This window comes from Pteropus alecto, unplaced genomic scaffold (assembly GCF_000325575.1).
Source record: "Pteropus alecto unplaced genomic scaffold, ASM32557v1 scaffold39, whole genome shotgun sequence".
NCBI lineage: Eukaryota > Metazoa > Chordata > Mammalia > Chiroptera > Pteropodidae > Pteropus > Pteropus alecto.
The window spans coordinates 5,973,702-6,000,660 of NW_006443568.1; the positions used below are offsets into that span (position 1 = coordinate 5,973,702).

At 38.6% G+C, this 26,959-nt stretch overlaps 2 protein-coding genes across 3 annotated transcripts in view; one reads left to right on the plus strand and one right to left on the minus strand.

Annotated features, from left to right (window-relative positions):
- Nucleotides 1-13,777, minus strand: part of ZCCHC17 (zinc finger CCHC-type containing 17) — a 45,939-nt gene extending 32,162 nt beyond the window's left edge. The window contains exons 1-4 of one of the 2 annotated variants that reach the window (XM_015598778.2): nucleotides 13,686-13,772; nucleotides 6,430-6,540; nucleotides 5,405-5,525; nucleotides 305-362 (exon numbers count right to left, since the gene is read on the minus strand). In XM_015598778.2, the coding sequence (XP_015454264.1) occupies nucleotides 305-362; nucleotides 5,405-5,470 (124 nt within the window). In that variant the 5' untranslated portion in view covers nucleotides 5,471-5,525; nucleotides 6,430-6,540; nucleotides 13,686-13,772. Of the gene's footprint in view, nucleotides 1-304; nucleotides 363-5,404; nucleotides 5,526-6,429; nucleotides 6,541-13,685 lie in introns of both variants that reach the window. The other variant, XM_006924314.2, reaches the window with a different exon arrangement.
- A 174-nt stretch (nucleotides 13,778-13,951) lies between these two features.
- Nucleotides 13,952-26,959, plus strand: part of SNRNP40 (small nuclear ribonucleoprotein U5 subunit 40) — a 29,061-nt gene continuing 16,053 nt past the window's right edge. The window contains exons 1-4 of the mRNA XM_006924316.3: nucleotides 13,952-14,153; nucleotides 16,087-16,216; nucleotides 17,621-17,714; nucleotides 18,886-19,051. Of these exons, the coding sequence (XP_006924378.1) occupies nucleotides 14,010-14,153; nucleotides 16,087-16,216; nucleotides 17,621-17,714; nucleotides 18,886-19,051 (534 nt within the window). The 5' untranslated portion in view covers nucleotides 13,952-14,009. The remainder of the gene's footprint in view (nucleotides 14,154-16,086; nucleotides 16,217-17,620; nucleotides 17,715-18,885; nucleotides 19,052-26,959) is intronic.

Sequence of the window (26,959 nt, forward strand, 5' to 3'; positions counted from 1 at the left end):
CCAAATCCTAGACCAAAGAGGTCAAGTGACGTGCCTAGGGTCACAAGTGAAATTTAGGGAAGAGGTGGTTCCAGAAGAGAACCCAAATACCTATGCCACATCCCACCCTCCAAGACAGAGAGCACCATTCTTCTGAGTTAAGACCTGCTGAAAATGAATTGTCATCACTTGTCTGTATTCATATCTCTAAACAAAAACAAAAACCTACTGCCTAAAAAAATGTACAGCTATAAATGGAATGCAGTGGAGGTGACAGCAGAGAGAGTAGAATGGGAAGGCTGAATTTCAAGTTACAGGCTCCCACCTTGCTTCCGACAGCCTGGGATTTTGATAAAGGCTCCATAGTCTGTCACCATAGCAACCTATAAAGACAACAAACAAACCAAAGAATCAGTGTCACACAAATGAGACTCTCTATTCTGTAACATTTAACCTTGTCTTCCTGAATTTCTACTTCGTACTGACTGCCTTTGTATGCTGCAAAAACTGCCTCAGAGTGATGTGTCAAATATCCTTTTGGTTCTTTTTGAAATTTAGACTGACAGGTATGTGTGAACCTGTTAAAAACAATGGTGAGACTGGACTGTTGTCAAATGGTATGACAGTATGTAGGAATGCCCAAATCCCAACACTACTGAAATCTCCAAAGAGGTATATTAACAAAAGGAACAAACGTCAGAAAATCAAGTATTAATGTTACACTTTACACTAGCTGGGACTGAAGCCTCCAAGCCCTCCAATACAAAGAACTTTAATAATTTGGAATAGATCACATAGGACATGCCTTTTTCCTAAATTTCAGACCAAACCAGACCATACAGCCTGCTCTAGTTCACTTTAAACCAGAGTCTTAGTTTTATCAAGATAATTAGAGAAAAAGCCAACATAGACATCTGACAGAATCTGAGAGGATATAATCAGAGAAAGAGCTGACCTAAGATGGAGAAGTCAGAGGTTTGCTCAGCTACATACTGTGTGATGTGTAATAGTAATAAAGGTCCAGATCCCTTGACAGATAAATCATTACTCCCTACTTCTTCTATTTCTCTCCTCCCCTATCCTCTAGCCCACCCCCCACCTAAGAATTGGCATTAAATTAAAGTTGTGACTACATACTGTATTTATCCTACATTCATTATTATTTTTTATAAAATATTCAATATAATCTTAGACATATAAACTTTACTCTTTTCAGTGACTTTGTTTCATCTGGGGCAATCACTGTTTCAGCTTCACCACAACTAAAACAAGAGGAAGGAATAAGACAATCCCTGCTGTACTGCAATTCACTAATATAATTAAATACTCACTATATGCAAAACACTATTCAAAGTGCTTTACATAATTCTCATGACACCATATGATGCTGGTACTATTAGTATGCTCATTTGATAGATGACAAAACTGATGCATGGAGACTAAGTAACTGGCCCAATGTTCAAAGCCAGTAGGCAGCAGTGTCGGGATCTGAACCCAGGAAGTCCTAACTACATGAGAGCTGCTCATGGGTTTTCTTTAAATATAAAACTCTAGCAGCCAAAAGCAATGTGACAGTTGATATCTTATCTGCTCCTGGCAATAATCTGAGGAAATATAGATGGTGGGTTCCCATGTTGTAGATGAGGTGAACTAGCATAGGTGTAGGAGTGAAATACGTGGCTTCTAATCCCAGCTCTGCCTCTTCTTACCTGTGGGATCTTGAAAACAACTTGCCTTGCAGGGCCTAAGTTCCCATTATATTCACTTTGCTGTTGTAGATAACAAATGATGTACATAAAGCACTGGGCACTGGTATCTGGCACCCAATGTACATTCAGTAAGTTATAGCTTTTTAATAATTTACAGTCTAAGACACTGAAGCACAGAAAGGTAGTAACTAGTGGAAGGGCACACAACTAACTTAGAAACAAGCTAGGCACCGACGCTAGATCCCTTGACTCCTAGTCTAGAGCCTCCTACTTCACCAAATAGCATCGCTACTCACTTCAATACTAGGATAAAAATAGATAAAAATATCCAATCTTCTCACTGTTAATGGGGATATGGGGATGAACACTTGAACTAACTCTCTAAGATAGAAGATTAAGAGTTGGTTAAGAATCAATTGTTTGAAACTATTTTAACATGCTACGCTGGGGTAGGGACCAGACAGTCCCAAAGAAACAGTACAATCAGGCAGATACTACATTTAAAATCAAAGCAAGGTGGAACTGGAGGAAGGACTTATGAGATTAGCTGGTCCAATCATGTTATTTTTCAAATGAGAAAAGTGAAGATCAGAGACATGAAGTGCTTATCTAAGTTCACAAAGCAATTTGTTCTCTGTAAAACAGGCCTACGTGGATAAAGATGACTTAAATTTTTTAATTACAATAAAAGCATATCTCTTTTTTTCTGAACCAACCAAAGGCAGTTGGTTTTTGCTCCAGGGTCCTAGAAAGAAGATAAGACGGATCACATTGCATAACATTATGAAAGGACATAACCATCTAACCACTTAAAAGTAGCAGCTGGAAGTTGGGGCCCAAATCACCTTGCTGCTGTAAATTAAGACAATCTCACTTCTCAGTCCTGAAGCTCCAGTGTCACATTATGATCTTTTGAGGAAATATCATAACAGGCCTTAATTTTGGCCTCTCCCAAAAGGAAAGGTTAATAAGCTCCAGAATGGAGGCACTCGAGTGTTCAATTAGGAAAAGGCATTCTTCCCTATTTCTAGCACCAGGTGTTTCCATCACTGTGTCTCCTAGGACGTAGCCAGAGTTGAAATTAACAGAATGGCACCTGCTATAGATGATCACACAGTCTGTCCTGGTGTTCCAAGAATAATTAGTCAAATAGCTCAGGGGGAAAAAAATTCAGTAATTAACTAAACTCAGGGCTTGGGTAAAGTGAATTTACCATCAGAGGTTGCACAGGCCTTGAAATGAGTTATCTCTAGAATGTAAAAGAGGAATTTGAGGCTCATAGACATCAGTTTCTTGTCCAAAGTCACAAAATTAGAATGTAGCATGACCAGACAGAGAACAGAAGTTTTTTGACTTCTGTCCAATGCTATTTCCACCTTACAAACAGCAATTTCCCCTCAATATTTCTTTGGCTATAGGTAGGCTAAGCCAAATCCCAATTTCCACTGCTATGCTTGCACTCCCTATCATGTTTAATGGACTCCAACACTAAGATGCCTCTCAGAAGAGAGAAGATTGAATACTGGCTTCTCAGCTATTCAGTCACTGCCCCCATTTCCCAGCCCTGAAGAGAAGAACTCCTAGATTATGGACTGCACTATCAGTTTCTTCAAAGGTAACAAAGACAATTTGGTGAAGACATACACATATACAAAAAACAATAATACAAGACAGACTATAATTAATGTCATAATAGAGGTACAAAAAAACAACCGTGGAACAACCAGATTTACCATCTACCTCCCTCCTATACCTCAATTCAGTCAAGAGTTCTCTTATAGGTCATTGTGTTCCTCGATGCATTTATGTACAGTTGGACGATTCCAGCTGCAGTATAGCAGAAAGCAGACTCTGAGAGAAAACTTGATTTAGAATCCTAGCTTTGCCATTTAACAACCATCTGGGCAATTACTTAACTTCTGAGAAGTTTCCTTATCCATAAAATAGGGTTAACAATTTCTTTGGATAGAATCAATGACACAAAATGTGTGAAATACATTAGGCTTACAAATTAAAAAAAAAAATTTAAAGTAATCAGGTCTTCTTTGTAAATATTACGCACTCATTAAATGTTTGTTGGATGAATATTCTGAAAAAGTTTCTTCTTTCCAAGGTATCGTGAGATTTCTCTTTTCCTAATTCTAGTCACTTCTAAACCATTATTTTTCAAAATGTGCTCCTGAACACTACCCTAACCCATCCATCCTTAATAGCAAAATATAAAACCTGCACTAATTCAAATCCTATCCCACGTAAGAAAAAGCTGTAGATCAGGAGCCGCTTCACTAGAAATCTGAGTCAGCCTGTAAAGGGCAGAGTGTTCTTCTCTTTCTTGCAATATCTGACAGGCAAGATCAAAAATTCTATTTCATCTCCAGTGCTATCACTTCCTTTTCCTAAGCTGTGGTACCTTGACCTTTGGAGATAATATGAGCTTTAAAGGACGAAGGCTCTGAAGAGCAGAGTTGTTTGCTATCTGTTAGAACGCCATCACCCTTTGTATCTTGACTATTATAAGTTGGGATCGACAACAGTAGTCAAGGGCCACAATTATCTATAGCAACTGGCAGTCACAAAGTGTGTCCTCAAAGGCCTCACATTATTAGGAGGTAAAACTTTTGTTGACCATATAACAATTATAAATGCCATAAAAATTATATAGTTAAATTACTACAGGCACTCATAAGACACTAAAAACCATTTTTTTGGCTTTACTTTTGCTTCAAGAAAAGGGAGATGATATCAATTCCTACTACATCTCAAGCATGTGTTTTTACAGATGACAGCTTATTTAATCATCATGGCAACCATATGGAAGTAGTTATTATCTCTATTTAGATAATAAACGGTGAGAAAAAGATCTGAGGAGATGACATTAGGGTTAAGACTTAAAAGATAAAGAGAAGTTGGTGGGAAAGTGGGGTTAGAAGAAAGAGTATGTGCAAAAGTCCTGAGAAAGAAGCACGCTTAGAATGTTCAGAGCTGTAAGGAGGCCAGAGTGGCTAAGAAACAAGTATAGTAGCAAAACAACATTGTTAGATTAAGTAGAGGTTAAGTCATATAAGAATAACGAAAACAAGTTTGGATATATTCAACTATAATAAGCCTAGAAGAGTCATGAGAAAACATCATGCTCCAATCTGTTTTTAAAACGTTATTTTGGCTGTGAGGTAAAGAACAGATTAGAGGGACTACAAAAGAAGTAGCAATGTCAGAAAGGGCCAGGCAAGAGATGGAGAGCTTAAACTAAAGTGGTTCCATGATAAAGAAGTAAATGGGCCAGAGATATATATCTAGAAGGTAGAAATGATAGGATTTGCTGATGGTCTGGAGAGAGAAAATCAAGATTAAATCAAGAGGAGAAATCAAGGATGATGTCTGGATTTCTAGCATGGGTACCTGAATGGACAGTAGGTCTATTTACTGAGATAGGAAAATCCAGAAGTACAGATTTGGTGAGAAAACCAAAAATTCAGTTTAAAACATAATTAAGAGATGCTGTAAGGTATCCGAATGAAGACATCAAGTATGTAATTGGACGGCCCTGAAGCTTAGAGGAAATTTCATATGATAGCCAGATGCTCCACTAGACCTTCCCGTTTAAACTATAATGCTCAAGATATTCTCAAATGGAAGGAGCTCCAAACCCAGCTGCTTTTTTACCCTCAATCTATGCTTAACATAAATGGTAGGTTTTCAAAGCCAAAAGAATATACCTCTCCTTGGAAAATAGTGTAGAGAGCAGGCAAGTTTTCCATGGTCTCGGGTCTTCCTGAATTCATCCTTAACGTTTTATGGCTCCTCCATCTCTCTTCTGCTAAAGCTAATTCAAGTGCCCTGTCACAAAGAAATAAAACAGACAATAATTTGGGAGACAGCTGCATTAAAAGAAATGTGCAGGTAATTCACAGCTAGTCTTACAGAATAATACCATAGATTTATATGTAACCTAATCTCTTTTGTCTACTCTAATTGTGTGGAGTTTTGGAAACCCTGATCTTATTTCTTTACAATTTGATACTTACCCAAGGCCATTAGTCTACTGTTTTGTTTTCTTGTTTTTAATTGCTATCATTGCTATTTTTGAGGGGTATGTGTATGTAAATGGATCTTTAAAAAAGGGAACAGTGATAGTAATTAGAGCTAACATCTATCAAGCATTTACTATGTCCAGGTACTGCTAAGCATTGGACATCCAATATCTCATTTAATCCTCAAAACTCTCAAGATGTAGGTTCCATTATAATCATATTACATAGATGAGAAGCCAAGGCTTCCCGAGGTCAAATTACTATGCCTATGTCAAAAGCCAGGAAGTGGTAAAGTCTAACTCTGGCAGGCACCAGAGTCCACGCTTTTAATCACTATGCTAAGTGTGAAATCTGAAGTGACTTCAAAAAGAGAGACTAACTTACTTTTTTCCTGATAAAATTAAAAATACAAATGCTCATTTTACAAGTTCAGACGATTCATTAATAATGAAGAAAAGAAAATAATTTATAATTCAATTTTATTTATATCCTTTCAGACTTCTTAATATGTACAGTGGTTTTTTTTTTTTAACGGAATCATGAAATCATTAACAGCCATAATTTTACTTAATATATTTTAGCAATTCATACACACATATACATCTTTTTTAATGTCTATATAACAAGCCATTGTTAGATATAACAAATTTATTTAAATCTATGAATCATGTTAAAATATAGATTACAATTCAGTAGGTCTGAAGTGGTACCTGAAATTGTATATTTCTAACACGTTCCCAGGTGATGCTGATGCTGCCTTGGTAGCAAGTCTTACTGCTCTGCAGTAGAATGGGACCTGAGAGGTATTCTTGCTCAGCCTCCTGGTTTTAAACAGAGAGAAAACTAGCAATCTAGTAGCTCTCAACCATGCCCCTTTACTCTGCTGGATAAATCACTGCTACATTTAGATAAATCTAATGGTATTGTCTTCAGTTCTCTTTTTCCTCCCAATTATACTTGACACTATTAAGACCTGAAACTATTTTCCTTAGGTTTTCATAAGCAAATACTTTCTTCTCTCCTCAACCCCCAGCAGAACCCCTCATTTCAGATGACTTCAGGTCCTAATTTTGTAAAATCTTCCTGATTTATAATCACCATCTATTAACGAAACTGCCTCACTTGAAACAGAAATGAAAGAAAATCCTGTTAGTCTAGTTCTAGTATAGTATCATCCCAAGGCCCAGAAATATCCCTGTTCTCAAGTTCCATAAGACAATCTTGTATCCTTATAATAAACTTGCCCTTTTGTGGTTAGGTCAGCCAGAGGTAGGTATTACTACTTTACTAATAGCATATATATAGAATGGAGGCAGATTTGATAGTTCTTAAGAAATAGCTGATAAATAGGTTAAATTCAAGTATCACAGCCTAATTGGATCCTACCTCTTCTACTTCTCAGCTATGCAGTCTCATTTCTAGTCCTTCCCTTCCCTTTGACCAACATCCCTCACATCACATCCTAGAATAGAGGTTATTAACCTGAGGCCAACAGCTCTATCAAGAAACCTTAATTATCCGTTCAACTCTTAGAGCGTTAGTGAGGTACAGAATTCATAGAGGCAACAGTAGCTAAGACGTCTAAATTGAACTCAAACACCTTAGTCTATCACCTGTTCCTCCCTACACAAAGGTCCAGGAAAGAGCAATAAAAGAGGAAATAATCTTAAGTTGTTTCTTGAAGATTTCTGCTGTGATAAAAATATGGACAGCTAAGTTTAAAGCTCTCCTGTTTGCTCCTTCTGTAGAACAGTAGCTCGAGAAACCCTACACAATTCTCCAAGAAGGAAACTGGCATGCATTTTTTAGGGAAAGCCTGAAATATGACAGCACAAGTTTACAAGTCAGGGAAGGAGGGTTGCCATTTTTTAAAATGAGATTTAACTTTTTTTTTCAAATTATGTTCTGTAGAAGCCTAGGGTTCTATGGTAGTTATTCAGAAGCTGTTCAGTTAATTCAAGTTTATTTTTAAAAAGTCAGTTCTGAAATATTTAAAGATCATAGGTTCAAGAAGGCCAAAGTAGTAGGGCTGTAGGCCAACCAACCAGAAGAAAGCCTCTATACCAAAGGTGCAGGGAGCAGAGCCCCAAGGAAACCAGAGTTGCGGGAGGTTCCATCCAGAGCAATTGGAAAGCTAGGAGCCTCTCCTAGGCAGAGGTCGATTATTGCTGATTCCCAATGGCTCTCCCAGCCTCGCAGTAGGCCATGGTAGCAAAGAAGAAGAAGGACTAAAAAAGAGCTTCTAGGTAAGATTTCATTTGGGAAAAAAAAAGTTTATAAAACACTGAGATAAGTATAGTCCAGTCAGATAGGCCCACATCTGTAGACTTAAAAGAGAAAGTAAATTGACAAGGATTGAGGTACACCATTTGGAGTTGTCGTGCAATAGTTCTAGAAACAGAAAATCTTTAAGTACTTCATTTTACTTGACTGTTTTAAACAACTATATTATGTAGGGTAGTTATAGGGACCCAGTTACTGGCCACTTCCTTCCCAAAGCAAGGGGCAGAGCAAGAAAAGAATAATGTGAGAATGAGAGTTGTAGCAGGGAGATGGTGGCCCAGAGTGGGGTCAAAGCCTATGTTGGGTGAGGAAGAAATCTGCAAAGAGCAATCTAGTGTGGGGAGGAGCAAGGTGATGAGGGCATCCACACCCTGAGCAGTCCAGAATGGGAGCTCAGTGCCCAAGCAGGGCCTGAGGGTTAGCAGTAGTAATACAATGTTAATTTTCCGATTTTAATAGTAATACTGTGGTTATGTAAAAGAATGCCCTGGTTTGTAAGAAAACTAAAGTATTCAGGGGTGATGGGGTTTCAGGTCAGCAACTTAACTCTCAATAAATTTTTAAAAACTGTTATTTGTATTTTGTCTCCATAATTTTGTGATTGTTTCAATTTTTTTTTAATAGTGCATGCAATTGGAAAAAAAATAACCACATCCTGTCCCTCTTCTTCTCAAGCAATGAGAAGTTTATGGAACAATATTAAATTGGTAAGATACTTTATAGCCCCTTTGGAACTTCATTTCATGTGTCACCTTTCTGATCTAGCTATTTTTGTTGTTGTTTTTAAGTTCGTTTGGATTTCAATTTGTTGTTGTTACTTAACAGTACTAACTGGATAGAACTCTGAGAGTTAAAAAGAATTTTAATTCATCTTTAACTTATGCAAATGAATTGAGAAGAGATAGGTTGATAAGTAAAAATACTAGGATATGAGCAAAGTAAAAATAATGGCTACAGAGTCTGCATTCTCAACTGCTATTCTACACTGCCTCAGAAAGAATTCAGTCCTCACCAAGGCTTTGTAGAGTACAGCTATAACACTAACTAGGTCCCAAAATGACAGATTTCAATTAGGGGAAATCAAAAGTAGTAAGCTACCATGAGCCGAACCTGGATTCACTCATTCAAACATGTATCCAAGGACCATTTCTTATTGGTTTTGTGTTCCCAGTGCCTAGTACACAATTGGTACTCAAAGTTTACTTGAATGAGTAAACAGTGCCTTACTTTGTGCCAAACCAAGGTAGAGAAAGAAGGAAAAAAGAAAGCATTCTGGTCTAAAGAATAAAGAAGGAACTCAGTTCCATACACTATGTTGGATAGGTTAGAAGATGGAAAACTTTCAAAGGCAAGCTAGTGGCCCAACCTTCCTCCTTCCTACTCATTTTTAAAGTGACTATCTTAGACATATAGCTACTTCTTTTCTGAACTCCAGTCATGGATCTCTTGAGAAAATGGTCAAAGCAGGAAAGAACAATAATAAAAAAAAGAAAAACACAAAAAAGAGACTCATAAAATATAAAAGCTGAATGGAATTACTGAGGTCATTCAGCCCATTACTTCTCTTAAAATGAAAATGAACTAACAAAGATCAAGTGACTTGATAAAGGCTGCTCACAATTAGCCATGCTGGTACTAGACCCCAAGACCAGTGCCTACTCTGCTACTCCATACTGTTCTGTTAGTCAATAATGGTGAAGGTCTCTTCCAAGTTCCCTAATAATAATGGCTAATATTTGAGTACTTCCTATTTGCCATGTTATTAACCTGAAAGTTTTGTTGTAACTAATTGAATTCCTTTTTTGACCACCCTATGTATAAAGCACACAGAAATTTACAGCTGTTACTGAAATACTGAAGTACTTAATTTTACTCTATTTTAAATTGTTAGTTAATTCGTCAATTCAGCAAATTTATTGATATTTATATATCAGGTATGTGCTTAGCACTTCATAAACCTCCTTTCAACCCTTAAAACAACTCTACAAAGTAGGTATCCCTGCATTATAGGAATGAAGTTACTTGTCCAGAAGTCATAGCTAGAAAGGGACAAATCTCAGGCCATTCCAAGGGCCATACACACTTGCCATGAAACCACCCTTTAAAACAGTCCCTGTCCTCCAAGACTTCCTAGTCTGGTAGGGATAATGGTAACCAATTGCAATGCAGTATGATCAGTGCTAAAATAGTGGCTAGATTCAAAATAATGTAGGGATGAAGCAAGAGAATTAAAAATGTTTATCAGGCCAAAATCAGACTGCAATACGTTGATCAGCCCTGAAGCCAGGCCAGGAGGACATCTTCAGAACAAAGGAAGATTTCTGCTGGATAACTAACAACCCACTTGTGAAGGAGAAACAGGAACCTAGTTATTCCCTATGGCTAAAACCAATGGATAAAAGGCTAGGAACAGCCAGACGCCTTTCACTCTACTCTTACTTCCCCGCCCCACCACTACAATACTCTTCCCCTTTCTCGCTGTAAGTCCATATCAAAGGAAATGGGAACTAAAGAATGACATATATAGGAATTCCAGGTGTAGGCGTTAAAAAAAAAAAAAAAAACTCTCACTCTGCCTCTGCGAGGAGACCACACTCTGTGGAGTATTATCCCTTTTCTAATAAATTTTCCTTCTGACTCTAACTTAGGCGTGTGTATTGAAGTCTTTCTACACTCTCCACCAAAGGACCCTCTTCTCTCAGTGCAGGGCTTGGTCTCCACCCACCAACTCGGAAATTTGTCCTGTCCTGCATGGAAAACAATAAGAAGAGCCTGGGGGAAGCAGGGAGGTTTAAAGGGTAACAACTGAGTAGGCCTTTAAGAATAAACGGAAGTCCACTAACAGAGAATTCTGTTCTTTGACCTCACTAGAACCCTGATCTATTGATGTCTATTTTCCTCCAATCAACCCTGTTTTCTTCACTTTCCTCTCTATCCAGCTTAGTTAGATTCCACAGTCCATCATTCAAACAATACTGTGACCTCCCTTTAACTGTCTTCATAGTTTGACTATATGGCAAAACCCTATGCTGGTGGAGTACTTCAGTACTTGCAGACATCAGAACCCATCCTAGCTAGGTTAAGCAAAAAAGGATGTATTGCCAGGTATTATGTGGCTTACAAAATTACTGGAAGGGCTACAGGAGCAGGCTCTGGTAAAACTTCCAGGAACAACTCCTGACCCACAAAATAACAGTATTTGCCACAAATCAAGAAAGTCATGGCTATCATTGTAGAAAGTCACTAAACCAGAAAGCTGCTGACTCAAGAAACTCACTGCCTCTGCTATATTTGCCAGCAAAATTAGATGTCTCTCACTCTCCTCTCCACATTTTAATTCAGTTCCACATTCGATTTTCATTTTAGGTGCAAAGGAGTCCAGGAGATTTTTTTTAGTGTACCAGGCTTTTCAGTAAGAAAACACACATTGGAGATGGGAATGTCTGTTAAATCAAATTCACATCCTTGCCATACCCAGATGTTTTTTTCATGCCTGCATGAAAAAGCCTAATATTGCCAGAAAAAAATTATGATCTCCCACTTCGAATGGGTCCTTAACTCTGCAAGACAATTTTTGATTTCTCTGGTAAACTCATTCTCTCACACTCTACAATAATTTCCAAATCTTCAATCTTCTCAAATATTTGACCTCTTCTCATTCTAAATATATAATTCCATCTCCTACATTACTGAGAAAATAAAAGCCATAAGAACTCATTTTACCAACACCAAATATACAAAAACCTAGATCTACTGCTTTCATTTTCTTCTTTCTTCCTTTCTGTTAAATGGAGAAACTCCATCTTCCTAAGGCTGTTCCCTCTAACTGTACTTTGGATCCTATCCATTCTCATGTTCCCAGACCACTATCAGTGACCCAATTTCTTTCTTGTGTACTCAATTCTCCATCACTCTCTCAATTGGATCTTTGGTGACTCCTCATCTCCTTCAGCTTCCACATCCCCTCCTCTCCTTTACAATCATATGTATGAAAAATACTCTATAGATTCACTGCCTCCATTTCCGTGTCTAAATCTCTGCTACATATCTAGCTTCTGGCCCCATCACACCAACAAAATAACTTGCTAAGGATACCATGAGCTCCATAATGATAAACCCAATAAACATTTTTTCAATTCTCATGTTATTTAAATTCCAGTAGTTTCTAACACCGACCATTTCCTTGCTTCTGAGACTGCTTCAGATCCTTCTTCCTAGATCTCTCTTCTCTCTCTCCTGTAGGCTCATACTCCTGTTCTTGGCCATTAAATGGTGGAACTACTCAAGGCTCTGACTTAGGTGATCTTACCCACACCTATGACTCAACTATCACCTACATGCAAATTATTCCAAAATTTATATTTCCAACAAAAATCACTTTTCTGAGTTCCAAAGCCATATCTCAAACCTGCCTCCTGGATGTCATGAATGACCTCTCTCTTCCCCTGCCAAAACCAACACACACAAAAACTACCCAGTTGAATAAGCCAGAAACCTAGGAGTTACATTTGAGTCCTCTTTTCATTCCCTGAATCCAATCCATCACCAAGTCCTACTGACTTTACCTCCTATATATCTTTAGAATCTGGCCAATTCACTGCAATTTCACCAATACCTCAGTCCTCATTGCCAACAACTGTCACCTAAGTGGTTTATCTGCATCTATCTCTCCTCCATCTGTTCATACTACTGAGCCTGAGGGATTAAACTTTTTCCCCCACCACACCACCTATTCCCCATGAAAAACAAAAACCCTCAATGGTTTCTCATCAGTCTTATAGTAAAAACCACAAAGTCCTGCAAGGTCTGACCCCTACCTGTCTCCAGCTTTATCTTGTACCACACTCCCCTTAATTCTCTTTGTATCGGCCACACTTTGTATCTGTGCTTTTTTAGTCATTTTCCTGCCATTTGTCACAGGATCTCTGAACCTGCTGTTTTATATGGAATATTCTGCCTTCCTCTCTTCACTCAACTAAAATTCTTCCTTCAGGTATCAGTTCAGGCATCTTTTCCTCAGAGAAGCCTTCCTTATTATTTCAGGCACTCATAACATCAGTTCCTCTCCTAGGTTGCACTTATTTCACATTTATTTCTCAGTGAGGTCATTGTTTAACATGTTTTCCCCTCTGGACTCAAAACTCTGAGATCAGGGACCACGTTTGGCTCACAATGGATTCTCAATGCATTGCACAATAAATATCAGTTGGAGATTAAGGAGAAGGCCTAGTTTATAGGTATGAGTCCAAATTTCTCAACAAGACTGTACGCTGGAGAGGCAGGAGACGGAGATTTCCTTCATCTCTCTCGCAGGGGCATAGAGCAGACCTTAGTAAAAGGCTGCAGAATCAGTTGCAGAAACAAGTCGGCCTCCTCACCCGGGACCCTAGTGGAGGCTGGGAAACAGGGTTTTTCTCCCTGGGAGAGCCTGGCACACGGCTGGACGTAGACGCTTGTTGAAGTTAGACGTCGAGGGCCCCAGGCAGCCGCAGAGACCCCGAAGCTCTGCTCCAGTCTAGAAAGGGAACCCAGGCTACAGCATACCCAAGCTAGGATCTCTGGATCCGCCTCTGCCCCCAGCAATTAAACCTTCAGCTGAGAAAGGCCAGGCTCACACCACAGAACCCAAGCACCGCCTCCAGATTCCGCAGCCACCCGCCCCCCGCATCTTGCTAATACTTACTCGGCGTCAGCTCCAGGTCTCCACGCCGCAGCATTGCGCGAAACGCCAAAACCCAGTCAGTGCGCTTCCACCCACAAGACACAGCGCGCCTAGGCGGGACTCCAGCTCCATCCACCAATCCTGGAATCGTACTCTCCTGACATCAGAAAGAGCTGACCAATAACAGGAGACTATCCTGGGGGGGCGATGCAGAGGGGAGTATTGGAAGCTGATTGGTTTCTCTAAGCCGGAAATTGTAGGAAAAGGACTAAGTCGGAACCAATCGTGCGGTTCCTGAGGGTGTTGGCGCGGTCAGTGGCGGCGCTGAGGAGACCGGCTGCCGCCATGATAGAACAACAGAAGCGCAAGGGTCCAGAGTTGCCGCTTGTTCCAGTCAAGCGGCAGCGGCATGAGTTGCTGTTGGGAGCAGCGGGGTCGGGCCCCGGAGCGGGGCAGCAGCAGGCGGCCCCAGGAGCTTTGCTGCAAGCGGTGAGTGAAGTAGCAGGTGGCCTTTGGCCCTCAGCTCATCTTCCTCTCTTCAGAGCGCTACACCCAGTGATCCCACATTGGCCCTTTCCCCGCAGTGCGGGGCGGAACGAGACTCTCTACCTGGAGTTAAAGCAGGAAAACACTGTAAAACCAACCAATACCCTATGTATGCTCCATACGTTTCCCCGTTTGACGCCCGTTTTCAGCTGCTCGACCGCCCTGTGAGGTGGCTGGCGTTAGAGTTAAGGACCTTGAGCTCAAAGTCGGGACCCGAGTTTTCGCATTCTAATGTTTTGGCATAGAGTAAACATTCAGAAAAGTTTGTAGAGTGGACGGATGGATGGATGAATGAATGAGGGAAAGAAGGAACTGAATGATACTGGCTCGCTTTGGGACTTTGAGCAAGTTGCTTTTCCCTTTATTTCTCTGCACTGTTATTAACAGCAACTGAAGACTAGTTAACATTAATTAAGCCCTTGTACTAAGTGCTTTTTTAAATGAAAACTCCATTAATATTGGCTTAAGAGTTAGGGATTTATCCCATTTTGTAGATGGGAAAACAAACTTTTAGCTAGTAAAAATGACAGAAACGGATTTTAAATCCAGAACCCATGCTCTTAATTACTATATTTCTTGTAAGATAGAGGTGGTGTCACACCTTCTAAGCTATTAGGGCCAGATTAAAAAAAAATATGTCCTCTCTATCAACTCCTCAAGCTGTTTGTTGGTCACCAAATCCTGCTAGCACTGTCTTCAAAATATATTCAGTGCTACCACTTCTACCATGTTCATCACTAGCTCCTGGTCTAAGCTGTTATCCCACCTGGCATTACTCAGTAGGGTCCTAACTGGTATTCTTGTTTCTGCTCTTGTATGATCAATCTGTTCTCAGTCCGGCAGCAAGAGGATCTTTCTAAATGTCAGATTATGTTATCTGCTGAAAACTTTTAGTGGCTTTCCATTTCACTCAGTATAAAGCCAAAACACAACCTTTTGCCCTCTTTGCTTTTGTCTCTCTGATTTACCAATTTTCCATTGCTCACTCTTGCTCCAGTCACACTGGCTTCCATGCTCCTGCCTCAAAGCTTTTGCATTTGCTGCTCCCTCTATTACAATGTTCTTCCAAACGTCCACATGGTTTACACACTCAGCTCCTCTAAATCTTTGTTCAAATATCGCTTTTTAGTGAGGGATATCCTGACTACCCTGTTTTAAATTGCAGTACCCTGTATTCACTAACCCACATTGCTCCTTTGTTTTTCTTCAAAGCACATACATTTTACTTGTTTTCTTTCTGCTTGCTTCCCAGTAGAACACAAACTCCATTGTTTATTTTGTTCAATACTGTTTTCCCAGTGCCTAGAACAATGTGGTTGGCACATAGTATTCTTTTAATAAATGAGTAAACTGGAAACTACTAAAGAGATTTGGGGATTATCGATAATATCATTTGTCTGACTAGCATATCAGCCCGGGTTTCAGCACATTGCCCAAGCCTAGGCTTAGTATCAAGACCATAATCAAAAGGACTTTCCCCAATAATCTGTTCTCTGCAGGGTTGTTGGGAAGTTCATTTTAATCTTTCATTCATTAAACAGTGTTGAAGGACACAGGCAGGATCCCTGCATTCACAGAGCTTCTTTTCGAATGGGGAAAAAAGACAAAATATGTAAACAAATACATAAGGAGGGTAATTTCAAGTAATAAGTGTGAGGAAATACAGTATGGTTAGTGGAATACAAAGGAGAGGTGGGGTGGTGCTTGAGTTTGATCAAGGAAAGACTTTCTGAACAGGAAACGTTTGAAAGGAGCCAAACACAGGAAGATCTAGGGGAAGGGGATTTCTGTCATGGTCCACGAGTGTAAAGAGAGAAATGAGTTTTAACATGTTTGCCTATATGTAGTGACTACCCTGTGTGTCTTTTTTGTTTAGGGGCCTCCAAGGTGTTCCTCCCTTCAGGCCCCAATCATGCTTCTCTCAGGACATGAAGGAGAAGTGTACTGCTGCAAGTTTCACCCCAATGGATCCACTTTAGCATCTGCAGGATTTGACCGACTGATATGTAAGGCATAGTTTTTGAATCTGGAGTAATTGTTCTCTGCCAAATATTGATTATTTTTTAAAACCTTTGGTGCCATGGAAGGTATCAGTCTGATAACTGTGTGGCTAACACGCTAAAATAGTAAAATAGGGTCATGAAAATGCTGGATGATCTTGGTTGTAGAACTCAGGGTCTATATGGTAAACACAGAAGGAGTTATGTTACTAGTTGGAAAATTAGTTGCTCTAATTTGAGAATATCTTCCTCATGGAGGCAAATTTTGAGCTGATTCAGTACAATTAAGAGATCTAAGTTTAACAGGTTATTGAGAGTGATGCAGAGAGAGAGAACTTTTCTCCAAAAGTGAGATGCCCTCTTGAACCATTCAGAATCTTAGCCTATGGGAAGGAAGGAGGGGATCCTAACGTGGCACCTCACTTGGATTATCTACATATACATCATTAGGATCTACTAGCTTCTCAGCTACGAGTCAGGAATACCCATTTTTGAGAAATAAGTAGAAAAAAATCACTTTGACGGAGTCATGAGAGAGCAAGAAAGAAGGTAACAGAAGCATGACTTTTTTCTTCTGGCATGGTATGCTGCATTGTGTGATGAAATGATGCTGCATTTATTTGGGCTGCAAATGATCCAGCATTCTTTTGGCTCATTGCTTTTTAACTCTGTACCTCAGGGTGGATGATAATTGTTTTAATTTAGGTGTCCTAGTTTAGGTGTTCACTGTTTTGATTTAGGTGTTCTAGTTCTATGATCTTTAAACTTGCTGATGGCCAAGCATCTGGAAGGCTGAGGCATCTTTGCAGAACATCCTCGAATTATTGATATGCTTCATTTTATCAAACAAACTAGAAAGTTTTCTCAGCAAAAAAAATTACTGTATACATGTACTTTATTATGTATAGAGGTGCTCCTGAATAATTCTTAACTCCTTGCTAGAGCAAGCTCCCTGAGGATAGGAACTATGTCTATTCATTTACCTCATTTTACCGCAGTACCTAGCATGTTATAGGTACTTACTGCATGTGGATTGACTAAATGTAACAAAGTCATTGCCATGTGACCTTCAAGTCATTTGCAGCTTTCTAGGTTTTCCATAAGTGCCAACATTTTGCAGTCTGCTTATATTCATAGGAGACAATAGTGCCAACTTTTTAAATATTATAGGAAAAAAACCTTAAGATTTAAAATATATCCATTAACTTTATTACCTCATGAAATGTGAAAATATTGCATTATCTTTGTTACAGTGTCAGAAATATTGGTCCAGCTGGTAGAACCAATAGTGTTCCAAGGGAGTATCATTTCAAACTGTTTTTCTGGTAAATTCATAAGGACCCTTTCCATGGCCAGTAATGAATTTCTTTTTGCCTAGTAATGCTCACAGAACCATTGTCTCCCTAACAGTATTGTGGAATGTCTATGGTGACTGTGATAACTATGCAACATTGAAGGGACACAGTGGAGCAGTAATGGAACTGCATTATAACACAGATGGCAGGTGAGTATTCTGCATGGTGGAATGACAACTGCTTCTTATACTAATTCTTCTTGGCATTTATTCACTTTTCGTCCTTGAGTTTTCTCTCTCAGGAGACCATGCTGTCAAAAACTGGTGCATTTGAGCAATTTATTATCCTATCACTGTCACCTCAAGTAAGGTGTTTATTGTTCCATATGTCCTTTATAAATACGTCATCTCTATCATCTAACATTTCAAGATCGCAGACAAATTTGTTTTCTTAAGACATAGAACATAATAATTTTTATATGTAGAAATTAGCTATTTTATTACAAAAGTAGTAAAATATTTTGAGAAACTAAAAGCAGAACAGTGAAAAAATAGCCAATATTTCTACCACTCCAAAGATAATCACTTAATATTGTGACACATTTTTCTCAAGCCTTTTTCCTACTCAGAACTGTTGGGTTTTTCTTATATGTTGGAGTTACGTGTGTAATCTTGTCTACTGCTTTTTTTTCCCTTAACATTCACCTAACATATCTGTTGATCATGACATACTATTTATCATAATCATTTTAATGTTTTTCATAATTTTAGAATGACTAGATAATATAAAGATGTGTTTCTACAAAGGTGATCTCATTAGATATTTCAGTAAACATTTATTTCACACCTCTGACCTCTAAAATCTTAGGGTTCTTTGAATCAACTGGTATGTAGCCTATATACACTTACTCGAGTAAAGAAAGCCTTATAAAATAATTATAACTTAGAAATTATCCTCAGAGACAAAATAAAAACTTTGATTTTTAGAGAAAGGGTTGGAGTTGCTGAGCTGTTGGGTTAGCCAGTCTGTCTTACCTCTGCAGCGAGGAGTGATTTCACGTTTCCAAATGTGTAAAGTCTTATCTATCACAAAGGAGGGAAAGATTGAGAAAACTGCTGTATTAAATGTGTAGTATGAGAACTGATAGAAGGAATTTTTTTTTTTAATGTTTCTTAAGATATGCCTTGTAACTGGGTCTAAAACACTAATAGGATTTTGGTAGGCGAGGTGAGGCAGGCATTCCAGTATCATGTGCCAAACTGTCAGGGCACAACACATCAGTGGTCTTGAAAAGTTTGACACATTTTGGTAGGTGAGAAAGGCACATTGCTGTTGTTTGTATTCACTTATTTATTTTTTGTTCTTCCTCTTATCTTCTAGTATGCTCTTCTCAGCATCCACAGATAAAACTGTGGCAGTGTGGGATAGTGAAACAGGTGAAAGGGTTAAAAGGCTGAAGGGGCATACATCCTTTGTGAATTCCTGTTACCCGGCCAGGAGGGGCCCCCAGCTTGTCTGCACTGGCAGTGATGATGGTACGGTTAAGGTGGGTGTTCTTGATGTCTCTGTTTTGCAATTTCTGAGGTGACATAATGTGAATTTTATCTTTCCTTCCTCTCCTCGCTATACCCTCCTCACTACAACTTTGTTTTAGCAGTCATTTCCAAAAACAGAAACTTTAAGTATCCTACAGAATAATATTAGAACCGAATCAACCATTGTGACAGAATAAAATGGACCACCTGAATTGGATTTTTGGCTCAGCTGCTTACTTAATTGTGTGATCTTGGGCAGTTCACTTTTCTGATCCTCAGTTTTTCGAGCTTTAGAATAGTAATAGTAGTATATATGTCTTACACAGCTGTTGTGAAATTAGTGTATAAAAAGTTCAGTACATGTTTTAATAACACAGGAAGAGATCTTAAAGATCATTTAGTTCAATGATTTCCAACCTATTTGTATATCAGAATCACCTGAACCACTTGTTAAAAAAAAGATTCAGCCAGACTCTGGTTCAGTAGGTCTGAATGGGATTTTTTTAATTTAAGACTACTTTTAAAGCAGTTTTAGGTTCACAGCAAAATTAAGGGTAAAGTACAGAGATTTCTCATATACCCACTGCCCCACATATGCGTAGCCTCCCCCATTATCAACATCCTCCACCAGAGTGCTATATTATAACTGATGAATCTGTATTGACACTTCTTAGTCTCCCAAAGTCCATCGTTTTACTTAGGGTTCACTTTTAGTGTTCTATATTCAGTGAGTTTGGACAAATGCATAATGACATTTATCTGTCACTATAGTATCATATGGTATTTTCACTGCCCTAAAAATCCTCTGTGCTCTGCCTATTCGTCCCTCCCAACCCCTGGCAACCACTGATCTTATTACTGTCTCGGTAATTTTGCCTTGTCCAGAATGTTACATAGTTAAAATCATACAGTAATCTTTTTCATATTGGCTTTTTACTTAGTAATATGCACTTAAGATTCTCTGTGTCTTTTTATGGCTTGATAGCTTATTTCTTTTTAATGTCGAATAATCCATTGTCTGAATATACCACAGTTTATTTATTCACCTACCAAAAGACATTTTGGTTGCTTCCAAGAATTGGCAATTATGAAGAAAACTGCTATAAACATTCTTGTGCAGGTTTTTGTGTAGACCTAAGTTTTCAACTCCTGTGGGTAAATATCAAGGAGTGCAATTGGCTGGGATGTATGTAAGAGTATGTTTAGTTTGTAAGAAACTGCCAATCTGTCTTCCAAAGTGTCTGTACCATTTTGCATTTCCATCAGCAGTGAGTGAATGTCCTTGTTGCTCCACATCCTCATCAGTATTTAGGTTGTCAGTGTTTCAGATTTTGGTTTTCTAATTGGTGTGTAGTAGTAGTTGGTTTAATTTGCATTTCACTGGTGACATAGAATGTGAAGCATCTTTTCATACACTTATTTGTCATCTGTATATCATCTTTGGTGAGGTGTCTCTTAAGGTCTTTAACTCATTTTTTGATTGGGTTGTTTGTTTTCTTATTGAGTTTTAAGAGCTTGTATATTTTGAATAACAGTCCTTTTTGGTACCAGGGACCAGTGCTCCTATGAGAATCTAATGCCTGATGATCTGAGGTGGATCTGAGGTGCTGATGCTAGCATTGGGGAACAGCTGCAAATACAGATGAAATTTCTCTTGCTCGCCCGTCACTTACCTCCTGCTGTGTGGCTCCTTTCCTAACAGGCCACGGACTAGTACTGATCCACAGCCTGGGGTTTGGTGCCCTCTGCTTTAGCAGATGTGACTTTTGCAAATATTTCCTCCCAGTCTGTGGCTTGTCTTCTCATTCTCTTGATAGTGTCTTTCACAGAGCAGAAGATTTTGATTTTAATGAAGTCCAGCTTATCATTTTTTTTTTCATGGATTGTGCCTTTGGAGTTGTATCCAAAAAGTTATCACCATACCCCTAATCATCTAGGTTTTCTCCTATGGTACCTTATAGGAGTTTTGTATTATACATTTTACATTTAGATCTGCAATCCCTTTTGATTCAGTTTTTGTTAAAGGTATAGGGTCTGTCTATATTCTTTTTTTACATGTGGATGTCCAGTTGTTCCAGCACCGTTTGTGGAAGGGACTGTCTTTGCTGCATTGTGTTGCTTTGCTCCTCTATATTCTTTTTTTACATGTGGATGTCCAGTTGTTCCAGCACCGTTTGTTGAAGGGACTGTCTTTGCTGCATTGTGTTGCTTTGCTCCTCTGTCAAAGATCAGTTGACTGTATTTATGAGGGTCTATTTCTCTGCTCCCTATTCTCTTCCATTGATCTGTTTGTCTGTTCTTTCACTAGTACCAAACTGTCTTTATTACTGTAGCTTTATAGTAAGTCTTGAAGTCGGGTAGTGTCAGTTCTCCAACTTAAGTTGTTCTACTTCAATACTGTGTTGGCAATTTAGGGTCTTTTGTCTCTCCATATAAACTTTAGAATCATTTGGTTGATTTTCACAAAATAAGTTGCTGGAATTTTGGTTTGGATTGCACTGAATCTATAGATAAGTTGCGAAGAACTGACATCTTGAAAGTATTGAGTCTCTATTAATGAACATGGAATATCTCTCCATTTACTTAGTTTTTCTTTGATTTCATTCATCAGAGTTTTTGAAATTTTCCTCATATAGATCTTGTACATAATTGTTAAATTTATTCTTAAATATTTCTCCTTTTTTTTGGATGCTAACGTAAATGGTATTGTGTTTTTAAGACTCAGAATTTTAAATGTGTAGCAGATCTGACATTGTGGGAGCCATTGATCTCATTCAGCATCCTCATTTTACAAATTAGGAAAATAAGGCCAATTAATAATATTAATAGTAATAGTAACGTATTTCAAGAGCACAGAAGGACACACTGCTGTGTAGTACCAACCATTTTATTTCTTTGGCACTAATTTTGGACTCTGGGTGATATTTTAATGATTAAACAGATGGACTTCAAAGGGGTACATCTGAGCAACCCCTCTAAACTTGCGATTGTTGCTTTTTTAAATGAATTTGCTTTTTTTCATAATTAAAGAGGTGATGACACTGACACTCAGAATTATCTGCTTTATGCTTTTCTATTGAGTGGTTTTTATAATAAACCTAATCAATCAAAACCCTTTGATGCTTGGCTAGGAGGAGAGTCTGTGGCTTAGGAATTGTTCCAAAGCCCAGAGCTCTTAACCTAGGTGTAGTATAGTTGGAGAGTCTTAACAGTAACTAATTTGCTAATTGGCATATCAAAAAGCAGTTAGAGATGAGAGTACCATAATGGATTTTGTTAACAAACATTTATTGTAAGCCTATTATAATAAACATCTAAGTCCTACAACTAGGTCACCTCAAATACCAGGTCACCTCAAATTAGTAGTTGGTGTGGAGACACTAAACAGCCCAGTGCCACAACCGTTTGTGGCGATCGAGAATTGAGAGGGCTTACCCTGGCTGCAGAGCCACCTCCCCCACCTGAGGACCAAGGGATCCCAGCTGCACACTGAGTTCCCCAGCCCAGGATTCCAGTTCTGGGAAAAGAACGCCCCACAATCAGCGGAGATTGTGGCTGAGTGAGACAGAGGACTGTGGAACCATAGACCTTCCTCTTAAAGTTTGTGCCCAGCCTTACTTGCTGGCAGACTCGCTTCCTCTGAGCTCTAGCACTGGGACAGCTGCTCAAGGGATGCCAGGGACATGCAGGGAGATGCTGAGCTTTCGGACATCAGGGTGAGGGCTGGATGGGCGGCTAGTTCTAGGACATAGGTGCAGGCAAAAGGCATTATTCTTTTGTTGAGCCCTCCCCGCTCCCAGCCTGCAGATGCAGGTACCATCAACGTGAATAACATAGGTCACCCTACCCAGGGGATTCCCTGAAACTTTGCCTCTTCCAACTTATCAGCCCATCTAATCTGCTTCCAGTGATTTATTCCATATAAATGGGCTGTCTTGGCTCCTACTGTGAACTTTCATAAAATCTCTCAAAAGCTCACAAAACCCAAAGAAGCAGCAATTGACCTCAAGCACGCACTGTACATCTTGCTGAGCAGCCCTGAGTCCCACACTAGTGGCAGCCGGCTTGGTTTCTGACTTGGCCCCTCAAGGTACCTGTAAGTCCAACATGGGTGGCAGTTATATGTGGATTGCTTGATAATCTTACCATGTGGCCCTGAACGTGCATAGGCTGCGGCTGAAGTTGACTGCAACTGGACCCCTCCCACGACTGTGCTACTGGGCCCCACAGCACACCTACTACATAAAGCCACTCTACTAAGACCTTGAGACTTAGGAGCCCTACCTAATACATGGAAACAGACACAGGGAAGTAGCCAAAATGAGAGACAAAGAATCATGTCCCACATGAAAGAACAACAAAGCTCCAGAAAAAGATTTCAACAAAATGGAGACAAGTAATCTACTGGATAGTGTTCAAAACACTGGTTGTAGGGAGAAGAGTAGATGAACTCAGAACTTTAACAAAGAGATAGAAAACGAAAATGGAGATGGAAAACAAAAGGGCACCAGTCAGAAACAAAAAATACAATATCAGAGTTGAAGAGTACATTAGAGAGGATCAACAGAGTGGATGTATTAGAGGATCAAATAAGCGACATAGAGGATAGAGTAGCAGAGGACACCCAATCAGAACAGCAACAAGAGAAAATCCAAAAAATGAAGATAGTTTAAGAAGCTTCTGGTACAATGTCAGGCGTTAGCAGCATTCTCATCATAGCTGTACGGAAAGGAGAAGAGAGAGAACAAGTAATTGAAAACATATTTGAAGAAATAATGATGGAAAATTTTCCTAACCTGATGAAGGATATAGACCTATCCCAGGAAGTTCAGAGTCCCAAACAAGATAAACCCAAAGAGACCCACACCAAGACACATCATAATTAAAATGCCAAATGTTAAATTCAAAGTGAGAATCTTAAAAACAGCAAGAGAAAGGCAGTTAGTTACATGGGAACTCCCATAAGACTGTCAGCCGACTGTCAACGGAAACTTGAAAGGCCAGAAGGACTTGGCACAAAATTTTCAAAGTAATGAAAACCCAGGACTTACAACCAAGATTACCCAACAGAGTTATCATTTAGAATCAAAGGACAGATAAAGAGCTTCCCAGATAAGAAAAAGCTAATGGAGTTCATCACCACCAAGCTAGTATTACAGGAAATGTTGGAGGGACTTCTTTAAGAAAAAGAAAAAAATATGTATCAAAAATATGAATAAAAAATGGCAATAACTACATATCTATCAACAAGTACTTCAAATGAAAAAATTAAATGCTCCAATTAAAAGTTAGGGTGGCTGAATGGATAAGAAAACAGGACCCTTACATATGCTCCCTGCAAGAGACTCACTTCAAATTAAGACACACAGACTAAAAGTAATAGAAAGACATTTTATGATAGACCTAGAGGGTAGTGTGCTGAGTGGAGTAAGTCAGATATAGGAAGACAAATGCCAAATGATTGCACATATATGTGGAATCTAAAGAATAAAATAAACAAAAAACTAAACTCATAGATATAGAGAACATAAATCACCAGATGGTAGGGGACTTGCGGGGGGTGGGGGGGGTGCGTTGGTGAAAAAGGAGGACGGGATTCAGAAGTACAAATTGGTAGTTACAAAATAGTCATGGAGATAGAAAGTATAGCATAAGGAATATAGCCAATAATTATGTCCAGTGTCAGAGGAGCACCAAATTTATTGGGGTGGTCGCTTTGTGAGTTATACAGATGCGTAATCACTGTCCTACACCTGAAACTAATATAATGCCAACTATAACTGAAAAATAAAAAATAAATGTTTAGTTTTTTAAACAAGTATATATTACTTAAATAATTATAAGAAATTAACACACATTTAATACTTTAATACATTAATAGAATCAGACAGTACTAAATTCTAGTCCTTTTGCTGTTGATGTGCTAGGTGTTCTTCAAGTCAGTTTCTTCTCTGAGCTTTAGTTTCTTCACTTATAAAAGTTGAGATTAAACTAGATAGTCTAAGCACAGTAACTTTTAAACATTTTTTATCATTATCTACTTTAAGGAATACATTTTATATTGTGACCCAGTATATACCTCCCTCAATATGTCTGCTCAGTGAGCTAACCCTTTCTATATGTGACATTCTCTAATAACTTCTTTTCTATCATTTTTTAAAATTGAGGTAAAATTCATTGAACATAATTCACCATTTTAACCATGTTAAAAAATGCACAATTCAGTGGCTTTTAGTACATTCAGTGTTGTGCAATGCCACAATCCAGTACCAGAACATTTCGTCATCCCCAGAAACCGCATACCTATTAGGCAGTCACTACTTTCCAGCCCCTGGCAACCACTAAACTACTTTCTGTCTCTGGATTTGCCTATTCTGGACATTTCATATTAATGGAATCTTATGTGGCCTTTTGTGTTCTCCAGGATCTTTTACTTCGCATAATATTTTCAAGGTCCATCCACGTTGTGAGCATGTATCAATATTTCTTTACTTTTTACGGCTAAATAATATTCCCTTGTATAGATATACCACCTTTTGTTTGTACCTTTATAAGTTGATGGATATTGGGTCGTTGCCACTTTTTAAAAAAATTATTATGAGTTATGTTGCTACACTCATGTATAAGTTTTTATTTGAACACTTATTTTCATTTATCTTGGGTATCTAGTAGTGGCATTGCTGGGTCATATGGTAATTCTGTTTAACTTTTTGAGGAATGTCAGACTCTTCCGTAGTAGCCACATCATATTGCATTCCTACCAGCAATGTATGAGGTTTCCAGTTTCTCCACATACTCACCAAGATTTGTTATTTTCTGTGTGAGTTTCATCATCATCATTATTATTACCATCCTAGTTAGTGTGAAGTGGTACCTAATTTTTTGTTTTGCATTTCCCAAATGATTTATGATATTAAGCATCTTTTTGTGTGCTTATTAGCCATTGTTCTATCTTCTGAAGAGATATGTTTTTTCAGATCCTTTGCTCATTTATTAATTGAGCTCTTTGTATTTTTGTTGTTGAGTTATAAGAGTTCTTTACTCTGGATACTATACCTTAATTAGATTTATGATTTGCAAATGTTTTCTTCGATCGTTCTCGTTTTCTTGATATTATCCTTTGATGTACAATAGTTTTTATTTTTATGAAGTCTAAGTTATCTTTTCTTTCGTCATTTGTGCTTTTGGTGTCATTTAAAAATTCATCACCAAATCCACAGTCATGAAGATTTACAAATCCATTTTTTCTTCTAAAAATTTTATAGTTTTAGCTTTTACATTTAGGTCTTTGACCCATTAAATTTTGTATATGGTATGAGATAAGGGTCTAGCTTCATTCTCTTGCGTGTGGTTATCCAGTCGTCCCAGCACCATTTATTGAAAGGACTATTAATTTCTTTTTTCCTTCTGTGTGGGCCATACTTTTTTGCTTCTTTTCGTGCCTCATAATTTTTTGTTGAAAACTGGACATTTGAATATTATTATGTGGCAACTCTGGAAGTTGGATTCACCCAAAGGTTTGTTGTTGCTGTTTGTTGTACCTATTGTTTGTTGGGTGAATTTTCTTACATTTTATCAAGTCATGTATAGCCAACGAAGTCTTTCATTTGCTTAGTGGTTTGCAGATAGTTCAGCAAAGATTTCCTTAATCACCTGGGAGAAAAGAAAGTCTCCCAGTCTTTGCAAATTGGCTTTGTGTGTGTGTTGGCACCTGCCTTCACCTCTCAGCTAGGCGGTTTACAGTTCTGCATTAACCTTCACTTCCTGCTTGTGCAGAGCCTGAAGGTTAGCAGTGGTAAGACCTTCTCAGGTCTTTTCTAAGCATGTGCCCAGTCATGGGCATATGACTGACTTTTTAGAGTCCCAAGAATATGTCAGAACTTTTCAAAGCCCTTGTTCTCCAAATTGCCTCATTCCCC